The 14548-nt window shown below is 36.1% G+C and overlaps 1 protein-coding gene across 1 annotated transcript; it reads right to left on the reverse strand.

Annotated features, from left to right (window-relative positions):
* Nucleotides 1-9133: 9133 nt before the first annotated feature.
* Nucleotides 9134-11987, reverse strand: LOC149812859 (uncharacterized). Its single transcript, XM_089991848.1, has 3 exons — nucleotides 11661-11987; nucleotides 9573-9697; nucleotides 9134-9490 (listed from the first exon to the last, which is right to left on the reverse strand). Exons 1-3 carry the CDS (start codon nucleotides 11908-11910, stop codon nucleotides 9308-9310), a joined length of 558 nt encoding a protein of 185 aa, XP_089847974.1. The 5' UTR covers nucleotides 11911-11987; the 3' UTR covers nucleotides 9134-9307.
* Nucleotides 11988-14548: the final 2561 nt, after the last annotated feature.

The following is a 14548-nucleotide window of genomic DNA, read 5'->3' on the forward strand; positions in this document are numbered from 1 at the left end:
GCAATGATTGGGTACGACGTAATCTTGGGTATAGATTGGTTGTACAAGCACTATGCTTGTTAGATCCTATTTGTTCTCTTAGATCAGCCTATCCTTGAGTATCGGGCAGGTAAACCCATAGAGAAAGCAAAATTAATCTCTGCTCTTAAGGCTCAAAGGAAGGTGGAGAATGAATATGAGGACTTTGTGGTAAGTGTTCGTCAAGTTGATCCCAAGACGACCCCTCTAAAAGCGTTGGATGTGGTAAGAAAATTCGAGGATGTATTCTCCGATGAGCTTCTTGGACTACCCTCAATGCAGAAAGTCGATTTCACGATCGAGTTAGCGCCTGAAACAACTTCAATCTCGAAATCCACCACCTCCCTTGCAAGTCCAACAATTTTTTTGGTGATTTGGAGGTTGGGAGCTGGTCAACCACCACCATTTGACCTCGTTGTTGTTTTTCCTGTCAGAGAATGGCGATTTCTCCACCCTCAACATTGGAGAGAAACCAAAAAAAATGAAGGGGGCAGTTCGCCCCTGACGTTGGCGAATAAAGAGGAAGCCCCTCTGACGACTGAGGTTCTACATCAAACAAAAGAAGGTGAAGGGTTCTCTTCCTCCTCCCTTTATATTTTTTGTTATTATTGTTGTTGCAGAACCAGGGGTCACTGGAATCCAGCGACCTTCTGTGTTTTGTTGTTTTTTGTTCTTAGATGTTGAAGCCGAGGTTGCTGGATCCGGCGACCTATTTTTTTTAAATACCGTAATACAGTAACAGAGGTTGCCGGATATAGTGACCTCCTTGCATCTAGATGCACACCCTGATTCGAGGGTTGCCTTTTTTTTATTTAAAAAAAAAAAGAATAAAAGAGCCCCAAGATCTTAGCAAACTATGCGGAAATCTGGAGGGATCGACACCCCTGCAACCACCTCTGATTCGAAAAAGGGTTCAATTTTTTGGTAATCACCTCAAAAAACAAAAAAATACTAATCTTTCCTTGCTTTCCTATTTTGATTTTTGATGTGTTCGCATGAACGTCAATTTGCAACCTTGAATGTAACTGGCTAACTTGAATCGTGGTGGAAGCGATATGGGGAAGTCTGCACACACAAAAAGATGTGACTGTGATACCACTGAAGGGATCATATGTGCAGAGAATAGAGATCCAAATAGCAGAGAGAGCAAGAGAGATGGGAATAATGTTAACGGCCTTCTTCAAGGGGGTTTTGATAAGTCTATAAGTATATACTTATCAACAATCACTCCTCTCTCTTTATAGAGGAGTGAGGGATGGGATTATGTTTATCCAACCCTAAGCAGCCGTTACCATATAGAATGATTATTCAAATGAACCATATCCCTCATTTGGATATGCCCACATATGGGCATGGGAGAGTGGGCCCACCTCTCTCAACGCATGAGACTATGCATGAGGTGCATGGCCATACATGGTCATGTATGATCAACACTGTTTTGCTAAGACTTTCCTTTTTTTTTGGAAGGCAAGCTAGGGTTAGGCAGGCCCCTACCAATTATCAACATCCCAATGCAAGGTGATAGCTGCTCCTACCAGACAAGGGGAGCCCGTTGGTACCAAGACATTCCTTTCTTGCAAGCAAAAAACACAAAGGTCTCTCTCTCTCTCTCTCTCTCTCTCTCTCTCTCTCTCTCTCTCTCTCTCTCTCTAGGCCATCATTTTTTCTGATGGATCAGATAAAAGCAGTCAATGGATAGGGTTTTATCTTAACCAACCTAAGTTCCCCGGATAATGGACTTGGACTCACCCAATTAGACCCCCAAAAAGTTAATCGACAAATCATTCTATAGTAAATGTATTTATGTTAAATAGTTTCAATTTAGTGCAGACGTGGCCAATACCAGATCAGGCTAATCCAAGTGGATTTGGTTGGAGAAAAACTCATTAAATCTGATTTTTTACATGTATTCATCAAATCCAAATATTTGTCAGATTCGATAGCACAAACCTGAATCTGATATTAATAAGATTTGACTTGGCTTATCAAATCCAATTGAGTCAAACATTCAAACTTTACTTGAAAAAATCTTTAAAAATTATCAATATATATATATGACAATATAAAATAGAGAAGGTGGTAACTGCTATCCACGTGGCTAACTAAGGTTTTAAAGTTTTTTTTACTTGTTTTCCTTAAAAATGATTGTATAAATGTGTTCAATATTGTTAATGTAATAGTAAACAATACTTGGATTATGTTGTTTTGATAAAAAAATATGATATTTTAAGCTTTGAATATTTATGAAAATCTTAGACCATTTTTTTTGAAAGAAATGAAAATCTTAGACGGCTGATTTTCAAACCTTATAAAAACCTACCTGCATATCAGAATCGAACCATCTAAGAGTCGGTTCCTATATATAAAATCAAGCATGCAGAACACATATATAATCAGATTTTAAAAAAAACATGAAAAAACCTTTCAAAAGCTCGATTAACTTGTGGACAACTGGAAAAGTGGTTAGCAGCTACCACCTTGTCATATAAAAACTATATTATATGTAAAATTATAAAATAAAACATTGAATAATATAAATATTTGTAACAAGTGTTTTTATCAAAATAATATAATGATAAAAATGAGATGACTTCAAATTAGGTGATATTATAAAAAATCATATTTTTTTTTTCAAATCATAACCATCATGGTAAAAAAGGCGACATTTTGAAAAATATTATAGTTTACATGCAAAATAACTAGGTGAGTTTCTCATTTCTCATCTTTTTGGATTTGGATTTAGATATTCTTGGTTATCCACTGCACGCTGCCCCATCCCTCCACCGAGCATAGTGACAAATGCCAAAAATAGCAAAATTTTATTTTTCAAAAAATCATGAGAATTTGAAAAAATTTCATAAATCTCACATTTTTTGGTAAAATCTCTGCAATAAAAAAATAAATTTAAAAATATAAAAATTAAATTTTATAAGAAAATATTTATAAAAATTATTTAAAAATCAAAATACACGGTTTTCACGATAAATAGCAGTTTAAAACATAAATATCACGTTTAAATCATGGTATTTATATTTTTTGTAAATCTCGTGATATTTTAAAAATCTTGTGAGAAATTGCCGTTTTAAAGTTTCAGGCAATTTCTCACGATATTATCGCGAGATTTTCATAAATCTTGCCATATTTGTCACTATTTCACTGAGTCAGTGTCCAACTCTTTTTGTCATTGGTTTCGATACTCTCTCTCTCTCTCTCTCTCTCTCTCTCTCTCTCTCTCTCTCTCTCTCTCTCTTGATGTGGGTAAGAGTTTTTCTGAGCAATTCCTTTTCCTGAATTAGAAAAATGAGTAATTCCGAACAGAGCTCTTGAACAAACTTAAGAAGAACAGCGAGACGTTCGTTTGATGATGATTTCCAGAACGTAGCAGGTGTTGGCTCAGAGGTATTTCCTTGATTTTTCTGTTCTTAATTCGATACAATCTGATTCTTGTGGTGTACAAATGAAATTGACTTGAATGAGATGATATTGTATTAAGATGCCGAGGAATGTTGAATCCCATAGAACAACTTTCTGAGTGTTTCTGTTTTTTTTTTTGCTAGCACAAAATCATTAATATGGTATTCTCTTTTGGCTGGTTGGGGATTTTCTGACTATTAAATTAGTCTCCCAATTAGAATTTTCCAAAGATGAAAGCGTTTTTTTGGTGATTTTGAGTCTCTAGTCCAAGTTCCAGATTTTTTGTTAAACTCGCATTAAACTTTACAAATGCCAAATGGAATATATGCTTAATGGAATTTGTAATAGCATTGTGCTCTGAATTTTTTGAGTTCTAGATTTTTAACAATTATGAATGTTTTAAAGGTGTATTATATAATTCTTAGTCAGGTGGAATTGGGTTTTTGAGAGGTTTCAGTTCTGTCGTTTCACAAACTCATCCATTCATGATAAGTGAAATTTCAATGCCCAGGAAGGGAATTGCAGAGAAAAAGAAGAAATTTTTTATTGCCCAACCTAAACTGTTTTGTCCTTGTGGTGTGTTTATCATTCTTGTGAAACTTTACAAGGAAAACAAACTTTTCTGGTTGTAACTATATGAATGTGGTCTATTTACTCTTATCCAGTAGGTGTTGGTGTTGTCGTAGGTATTTTGTCTCCATGGTAGTCTCTTCAATCATTATTTTATAATCAGTAATTGATTTTTTTTTTACAAAAACAAAATGGCACAAATTGGTGATTCTATCATGTATATAGAAAAAAAAAACATGATGATCATGAACTTAACTCCAAAAAGAAAAATAAAATGGATACTTGCATCCGTTAAATATCAGATCATACTAAATACATTAGATTTATAATCAAGAATAATCAAGTAGCATCAAGAAATAAAATACAATGCATAGGATAAATAGGCATGCCTAAAAATAAAAAAACATGTAGAAATTGACAATGCCAAAAAGATGTGTTTACTAGAAAAAATAATGCTAAAATAATGTAAACATGTAAAATATGAAGCAATTTTTAGAATTATACATTTATCTATTCATTTAGGAAAATAAAATGTCAAAATAACTAATTTATGCCAATATTTAGTTGAAAAAATGAATTCATGCTAATAATTTAAAAAAAAAACAACTTTCAGCCATTAATAATGTGGTTACCAAAATATCTAGTTGTCGATGATGTCCCGGATGCTCAAAAAGTCACCGATAAAATGCTGTAAAAAAATAATCATCAAAAAAAAAATTGACAGGAGAAACACGGTGGGTCAAAGGGTTTGAGGACCACAAACAAAGCCCTAAAATATGAACTATCACCTTAAAATAAATATCGAAGCTTCACATTTAATGCTAGTATGAACATTTATAAAAAAAATAGAAATGTTCACATTCAAGTCTTCAAAAATATTGTGAATATCAAATCCAATGTGTGAATGTTCAGAAAGTCCACAAACAAGACATGAGATCCGCATATACGCAAATTTAGTGAAATATTTGTAAAGTTTTAAAAAGTTTTAACTACAATAAGTTCACAGATTTAGTTATGCGAACTTTATACTATATATGCGAATTTAGTAAAATATTTATGAAGTTAAGCATGTTTCAGATACATAAAGTTTGCAAATTTGGATTCACAAATTTTGTATTATATATGGAAATTTAGTTGAATATTTAACAAGTTACGGTAAGTTTTAATTACATGAAAAGTTTATAGATTTGGTTATGTGAACTTCATAATATATATAAAAATTTAGTAAAATATTTTTGAAGTTATGCAAGTTTCAATTAAAGAAAGTTCTCAAATATAGTTATGTGAACTTCGTACTATACATGTGAATTTAGTAAAATATTTCCGGCATTACACATGTTTCAATTACAAGATGTTCACTGATATAGTTCTGCAAGCTCCGCGAGCATCCTAAAGTTCACACAAAAAAACATATGAATCTACCTTTTAGTGAGAGTTTTCGATACCCGGAGAGTGTAACGATATATCATGCGAACTTCACTTGTGCGAAGGATAAAAAGGTCCTTTAAAGCTAAAATTTTGTGAATTTAGATATTAGGCAAATTTCAAAAATTGTAAGGCATTTCGAAAAAAACATCAGTACAATCATTTTTTGTTTTCTTTACGAGGGAAGAAATATTATTTTGACATACTAGAGTTACCTAAAACTTCTAAGATAAGTGAGAAGCCCACTTCCAGAGAACTCGCTTTCAAAAATTGATGGTAATATCAATTCTCCCACGCTTCTCTTGTGCTTTTCACACGCTTTATCTATTCTTCTTATATATTTTCTCACTCTACTTTTCATGTTTTTTATGTGTTTCCTTTCTCACTTCTCACTCACTTCCATGTGGTTTCTCTAAATTGGCAATTATTGTTTTTAGATTTTGTTAAAAAAATAATTTTTATATTAAAAAATCATGAAATCTAAGAATAATCACTTTTATTTTAGTTTTTATTTGTGTTTCATTTTAATTTTCATTCAATTCTTATAATGCTTTTTTTCCGCTTCTTGCTTCTTATACATTTTAAAATGTATTGTTTCTCGCTTCTGCTTCCTAGTTTGGCAACCTTGTGAGAGACCCCCTTTAACCGTTTAGATTTCAAGACCATGCCAAAAGACAAAGAGGTCATTTTGATTCATTTTGCAAAAATATAGCACCTCCAATCTCCATCTTTGAATATATATATATATATAAGAAAATGGTCTATCCTAAATCAATTTGCTGCTAAACCGCATGCTTAATGGGGTTTTTGATGAAAAAAATGATGTTTTGAGCCTTGAAAATTTACAAAAATTTTGGACAGTTGATTTTCAAAACTTTATAAAAACCCACCAATGCGTTGAAATCAAATGCTTCAAGAGCTGATCCTTCTAAAATCAAGTACATAGATCACATCTGTACGGTCAGAATTTAAAAATAAAATGAAAAAGCCCAAAAAACCCCATTTAACACTCGGATTTGCACCAAATTGGTTTAGCACGGACCCATTGGAGATAAGAACAGGTACTCTCTGTCTCTTTCTCTCTTCTTCCTTGCATTTTGTGTTGAAATACTGATTAGTCATTAAGATCATATCGTAATCATAGCACGAAAAAGCTAAATCCTAGCGAATATCTCAAATTGACAGTGATTTCGAAAAGGTTCAATCCCATTGACAGGGCATGGTCTAATCCTAGCAAGGGGCACCAAGTTCTCCCTGCTGAATAATCACTACAACCATGTAAGCCCAAATGCTGTTTTCATGCCCTGGTGCCACACGATGCCATGTACTGTAATCAGAGTCTGATTAACTCATAACCTATCTATTTATTAAGGCCAAGAAGAAGCAAATCTTGGCCTCCAAGCCGCATGTGGTCTTGAACACAAGGGAGGTCAAATATGGCAACCTTGTTATAGCTGAAAATTTAAAAAAAAATTGGCAAGGGTTTCTCACGCTGAGTGCTAGCTGTTGTAAGCCTATGCATGATAGCATAAAGAATAGTGTCCCTCATGGTTTTGTCTTCTTGTTTTTGGATTACTATGATATTTAAGAGTGGAACAATTTTCCATCACATCTTTCTCATTCAGACGTACTTTAAGTTACAGTAGGGCCTTAGCATGAATAACAAACATTCCCTGTATTCTACAAATAAATGTAATAAAAGTGAAGGATACAGCACTAGTTGCATGACCATATTCTATCAGATACTGCCTAACCATCAGGCAATCTTGACATTTTCTAGATGCATTCTAAACCCTAGTCACAAATCGGTTTGCTACTATATATCAGCAAGCCAAATCTATCCATAATAAAGGTAGCATTGAAAAATCTCGGGACTACAAATCTAAAAATAGCAAAAATAAGTAAGAAGACAATATATTTAGATAATAAAGTTATTGTAGAAATGTAAATAGAAGTTATACATTTTTTAAATATAAAAAATTTGAAAGAAGAAAACATATTTAGAATGTAGAAAAGAAATATAAAAGTAAAAGTGACTGAAAATATCATGAATTACTGCAATAGTATTGTGCTAATATCAAATAATATGAATTTGAAAATCTCGAGATATTTTACCTTTTATACTGTTTGCCCATTAAAAGGATAGATATAGGCGATGCTTTTCAAATATACCTGATATATGTGACTATGGTCTAAGCATGTTGATATGCTGGATGAATTTGTATTCAGTTTGTGTCTGGAATCTAGAGTTTCTTTGTCTGCTATCAAGTAGTTGGCAGCTAAGCAAGTTGGTTGGGATCCCTGCTAAAAATCCAGATCGGTGGTCCATATTGTGATCATCAACATGTGATCTTGATAGGGCTTATCTTGTATCTTTGGTTTCTGTTAAAATGTTGCAGTTCATCTTCATTTATAAGGAAAAAGGTAGAATTGAATTGACATATGCATATAAATTGAGGGGACATGTTGATACATGTCTCCCACTTATCGGTGTGCATTGGCATCTTTACCTTTAACGTGTTTGTCGTTTTATATAAAATTGCATTTACATAACCAGAATAAAATATGTTGCTGATAAAGCGATATAGCTTAGATTGTCCTGTGGTCGCTATGGCTCTGCTATTTTTTTATTCACAACTTTGTTCAACATAGCTTGCTTCAAGTTTCACATGAGCCTATGAACTTGTTAATGGCATTTCAGAGAAACATGCTTCTCAGTTACAGGCTTACAACTATAAAATGCTCCGCTTGGCTGCCATAATCAGTTGCTGGGTCACTAGATGGCCATTTTGCAAATCTCAGGATTCCAGATTGGATTGTAATCTAAGAAAACTGATACCTACTTGATCCCAGATTGGATTGTAATCTAAGAAAACTGTTACCCACTTTATGCATCAGTTTAAATTGATATACCAAGAAGCTGCTGCTATAAACCTTTGATTCTTATACCTTGTCTGCAGCCGTATAAACTCCAAAGGCCCAAAGCTAACTGTAATACTGCCCATTCATCTGTCCTGAAACTCAACCAAAACATGAGATGAAGAAGAGGATTAGTTTTTAAGGTGTGTGGGTATTTATTTCCAAATTGCTCTTTGAAAAGCTTACCCTCACCTTGAAATCATATCGAACCAACTCTTTGTTTTCAATTTGGTACGGGTGGTTACCAGTTAGAATGTGTGGGATTTTTTATACAGATATTTAATGGGCTCACATACAGAATATGTTGACCAGTGAACCCTATTGATTGAACCATATGCATACATGCTTCTTGCCCTGAAAGAGAAAAAACTTCCAGGTGCGCCAATTGCCACACAGGCAGCACTTCTATGGGCTCAAAACAATTTGACCATGTATCAAAATTTTTGTTGGTTCCCCCTTTTCCACTTATTATATTGAAAAAAAAAAGATGATCCAGTTATGCAATCCATATGTTGTTAGTGGCGGCCAATCAGCCGAGGGATAAGCTTCATCATTCAAAAGATAACAGTCTGGATCGCCAGTTAAGGCTTCTAAATGACCACTAAGTGATAAAGGAGGTAAGGGTGCTGAGACCAGGAAGTTCACCTATGTATTCCAATTGAGACATACTGGAATATCTCTTTCACCAAGATTCAGTGTAGCTCCTGATAGTATTGTTATTACACATCAAAGGAATGACATTCATTGTGTCTGATATCACTATGAAAAGACGAAGCCAACTAGCTACAAGAAAAATCCTGCCACTTCAATTTTATCAGGAATGTGGCACATGCTATAGAGAAATTTCTAACTGTTCCGCTTGCGCTCATAGCAAACAGAATTCTGATTCATGAACAGCTGAGTTAAACATATTCAGAAAAAAGTGTTTTGCATTTCTTTGCTGTACAAGGATTCATGCTTGTCAACAAGCATGGAACTCCGGCGCAGAGCGGGAATATGTGAGCTGCTTCTGCTTATCAACCCTGCAAGGATCAATCCTGCAGGGATTTCCGACCTCGGATATACTCTGTAATGACGGACGCCATTGTCCTGGCCTTGCAGCAGACTGTGAACTCCTGCTCCTCCTCCCATCTTGTTCTTCTGGCTGTAACATACAATGAAAACTGTGAATCAAAAGTTTTTCAGTGATTGATTCTGCATCTTGCTTTCAGACTCAAATATTTCACCTGATCCTTCTGCTGTGGATGCGATCGTGATCTCGTAGTGGAAGAACACTTCAAATCCTTCTCTACAACAGTCTTATATTTTAGCTTTGTGTTACCATACTTTGTCCATAACTCTTTCATAATCTCTGCATCATTGGTAAACCATTGTAAGATGATGAAGTAGCACCAATTGGATTAAAAATTTGTAAGAGGATGAACTACCAACTATTTGATTACTTGCACAGACACTGTTAAGAGGTTAAAATACCACTAATTGGATTACTTCATAGATACTGCTAGCACAGTATGGAGAATCCATCATGTTGTTATCATGCTTGGTCCTAACAGTGTATTCTTTACCAATGCATTTTTTTAGTTCTTTAATTTGCTTTTAGAGAATAATTAAAAATCCCCAAGAATTCCTGAGCAGGGGTAAACAAACATGGAACCTATAGGTGGTAGATAGGAAAATCCTATTGAGAACCACCTTGTTATATATATATATATATATATATATATATATATATTTGGTATATGTAAAATATGTATAATGCCCGTATATCTCCTCTCATGATGATTAAAATCACCCACTTTTGTAAAGTTTAGATGTTCAAAAAGGAGAAAAACTGTTTTGCAGTTTTTTAGTGCTAATACAAGTACTTTAAATTTGGAAATACCTTAACTAATAGATTTTCATGAATTTTCTCATGTTTTATGATATGTTAAATGAGTTCTTACTCATGGCTACTGTTGAATGTTAATGCCCCGCAGGTAAAAGTAGAAAAGATAAAAAACCTGGCTTTTTAGGATCTGACTAGGAGGAGGTAATTAAGATATAATATTGATGTGACATTTTGTCAAGTCAGAATCAAGGTAAATATCTTTTGTTCCGAACAATGTTATACTTTTACCAGAGGCAGAAGACATAATTGTCATTGGTTTTCAGAGAATGTGACAGGTACGACCGCATTTATGGTTGTCAACTTTTTATCTTGTCAGTAAAGAGAGGAAAACAGATTATTCATAACGTTAAAAGCCTAAAATGACTGCCAATTAGAAAGCAGGAAAAAACATTACAAAAATAGGTGAAACTGGAGAAATGATTACAAATACCAACTTTTGCATATTTTCACCAAAATCTGCAGCGTCGTGCATCTTGACCACCATTTCCTACGGCTAACCAGAAGCATGTGGTGCAGAGTCATATTTAAAAGCTTTAAACTCAAAGTGGTAGTCATGAAACTTGTACAGTAGAAAGTGAATCAAAATGGGAAAAGAATTGCAAAAAACGGAAATACCCCTTGCATCAGATTCAGATCCCAGAAGAAGAAAAAGACAAAATATATATTAGCACTAAAAAATCGAAAAATAACGTTATTTTCCTTTTTAAACAAGACCACAAAAATAAGTGGATTTAAACATCATGAGAGGAGATATATGGCCACCATGCACATCTTACATATACCAAATTAATTAAATGTCCCCAGAATCCAAATATTATTGCCTGGTCACTAAGAAAAAGAGCAGAAGAAAAAGATGGTCATGGATTTGGCTTTACAAAGAATAATATATCAGTTCGTAAATGCAAAATGACATACTTCATTTGGTATCATGTTAAACATGACAGAGTTCATGAAAACGTTGGTGTTCATGAACTTTATCACGATTTCCATGGCACCCCAATTGGGGAAACACTATTTCATGAACTTGGTCACGTCAAGAGAACCAGACCGATCTGCCAGGCGCATGCCAAAGAGTTTAGCTAGATTTCACTCAATGGCTAAACTTGGCTCAAGCCGAATGGACAAGCCAAGTCTCTCGATTCTGGGACGAGTCGACAGAGTCTATGTCGAGAACCAGTTTACAAGACCTTGAGCTCGAGCCAACTCAACTAGCGCGACCAGACTTAGCCCACTAGAGGCACTAGAACCAGAGCAAATCCAGTGATTGGGCCCGAGTACTTTAGAGTGTACTTTGTAAAGTATTCGGTTCACACAAAACACAGAAAATCACTGCATGTGTGGGGTTTTTTTCCAGCGATTTTTTTTTTTGAGCCCGATCACTGGAACATGCCTCGCACTAGAACACCTTGCCTGTATACATATATACCTTGAGAGCTGATGAGGCGGTAGATCCGGCCCAAGTGGAGCGTGTCCTGGGGCCTGAGCAGCTTGACACGCGTGACGCCGGTGCCGGAAACCGGCGAGTCGGCGAAGCAGACGGTGAGCGCGGCGACGTAGTGGCCGGGGTTCTGACTCATGACCTCGCTCGCGGTAACGGACCAGTAGATCCGCTGGATCCGGCCGCCAGGGTGCTGGATGATCACAGTGGCTACCTCGGCCGCCTGGCAGTTTCCCATCCCAGTAGAGTTTTCCGATGGATTTCCGGCGAGGGGTGGTGGGGGGGGGGGCGCTGGGACCGAAGAGACTAGAGAGTGGAGATGAAGGGGCGGTGGAGGACCCCCCTTTTATCGGGGGAGGAAGGGCGCCCTATCACCGACACGTGTCGGTTAGATTAGGTGAGGAGAGGGTTAGGGTATCGTGCTGACGTGGAGATCCATTCAAGGAGGAAAGCGTGAGATTCCGTGAACCAAACACCATCGGGGGTTTGTGGGTCCCACACCGACTTTTTCTCTAGTCACAAGGGACACTGTGGTTTTGGTCAATGGACGGTTGTGGTACCCACTCGGTCTTGGCACCGTACGCGTTCCTCGTTGACTTAGGGTTTTCCTCGAGGTTACTTTAGTCATTTCATAAAATCTGTGTGAGCCTGCGACTCGCCCCACGGGATGATAATAGGGGGACGTTTTTTGACTCGGACTCGGATGTTTTCCGGATCGGATATTGGATCCTTACCGGATCTCCAATAGCAATGCCATACTTCTCGTCTTTGGGAAAATTGGCCCTAGGAATATCTTGTTGTGATAAATTTGAAAAGAATTCATTTTTTCAAAAAAACTAAGAAAATTATACACATAATATAAGAATAAAAAATAAAAAATTGATTTAAAAGTATAAAGAAAATGGCAAATGTTATAAAAAATAATACAAATGTTTCTTTTTATTGAGTTTAGATCATGTCATGTTAAGAATGTGACTAAAACACAAATCAACAATTCAGCCAAGCTCGGGCTGGGTGGTGCAAGCTCGGTGTATGTTCAGCTTGAGTCAGGCTCAAACTTAGCTTACCTTGAACACTTTCATTCGAGCTCGAACAAACTTGAAACTTGGCTTAACTCAGCTCCTGCGGAGTTTTAATTCAAAATGTATCATTTTTTAAAGTAAAGTATTGTAAATATCGAATAAAATACTTAACCCCACTATCAAATTAGCAAAACTCAACTGGTTTTGCGAAATTTTATTGCCATTAACATGGGCTTAAGCTCAGCTAAATATATGAAGATTCCGATTGGAATCGAATCCAAAACAACCCAAAATTGCAAAACTCTCAACCTGGATCGAGCCCATTTGCGTCCCTAGAGCACAAGAACCTCACGGACAGATGAGCTTATATTGTTCCGCCCTAATTGGATCCAACCCGAATCCAAAGAACCTTTTTGAGCACCATAAATGATGCAGCCATAAGGGGCATTTTGGTCAACTTAAAAACCAATTCTAGAAATTTATGTTAGATTTGATCTACCTTTTTGCTGCTAGTGTGTAAGGTTCAATCAAGAGAGCTAAAAGCTTAGACATCCTCTGGACTTGCCCCTTTGTCGTCTTGGGGAGAATGTTCCTTAGGCTTCTAAAAATGCCCCGGGGCCCACCATTAAAATATAAAATAGACCATAATGCCCTTTATCTTTCTATAAACTTTTTTTTATGTCCCCATACAGTCTAAGCTTGTAAGCCATACTAACAATTTTGCTTAGGGTTTGTAAATCTTCTTTCCTTCTACTCTACCAAAGCATCCAATTAGTGATCATAGATGCAAGCTTTGTCTAATCAATCTGAACCCTTCATTGCATTCTGCATGGTTTGTTTGTTAGGGAGACAGGATCAAGGCAGAGGCATCTTTAATGGATTACCGTCAGACGTGCCTTGGATGCCGTTCATCCATGTGATGAAAAGCAACCCAAACACCATGATTGGATATATAGTTTACCTCTCATATGGGTCCAGCAAAAATTTCAGAGTTATTCTTCTTGTAGATGAATGGCATCTAAAGCAAGAAAAACAAGGGAAAATGACAGTGTTTGGGTTGCCCTTCATCTCATGGATGAACGGCATCCAAGGCGCATAGGAGGGTATTATCATTAGAGGTGCCTCTGACCTGTTACAGTCTCTTTGTTAGGGATTGCATCTTAGAATATGTCATTTCAACATAAAAATAAGTTTCATTGTACGCCATTGATTTTTTAAGTCTTTAAAGACCTACTTATGCGGCACAATCACATGATCCAAAGTATGTTTTCCACTAACAAATCATGTAAATCAAGTCTCTGAAAGGTTATATTAAAAAAATATACATAAAAAAGAAATGAAAGACGTGGGGTTTTCTACAAACTGTACGTGTACAGTCGACCGCATCAAATATTTTAACCTGGTTGTGATGCTACATATCACGCATGGCATACATCATGGTAGGTGACCGCATCCATTTTGACAATTGCTAGTATGGTTCTACACTTGGCCCACTGTGACTAGCCTAAATAGAATTGAGAGATCAGGTGCAATGTGATTGCACACTTTAAGTGTGCTGCTGCACGGTCACCTACCATCTGATATCAGGTTTTACAGATGATATGTATCTCAAAGATGGTGGGTGATTAGATGCAGCTGCACACATTACAAAATGTGTGCAATCACATTGCACTTGATGTTCCCTCCCCTAGATAGGACCAAACCCTTGGGGAGCCTAGGTACACAATTTAATTCTAAGGCTATGTGCACATGATAGAATTATTATTTGATTCTTATTGAGTCAATCGCTGACAAGTGTCTTTTTATGTTGATTTCAATGCGATCTCGAGCCCGAGATCTTGATTGAGTTAGTCT

This window comes from Nuphar pumila, chromosome 16 (assembly GCF_984573655.1).
Source record: "Nuphar pumila chromosome 16, dmNupPumi1.hap1.1, whole genome shotgun sequence".
In the NCBI taxonomy this organism is placed as follows: domain Eukaryota; kingdom Viridiplantae; phylum Streptophyta; class Magnoliopsida; order Nymphaeales; family Nymphaeaceae; genus Nuphar; species Nuphar pumila.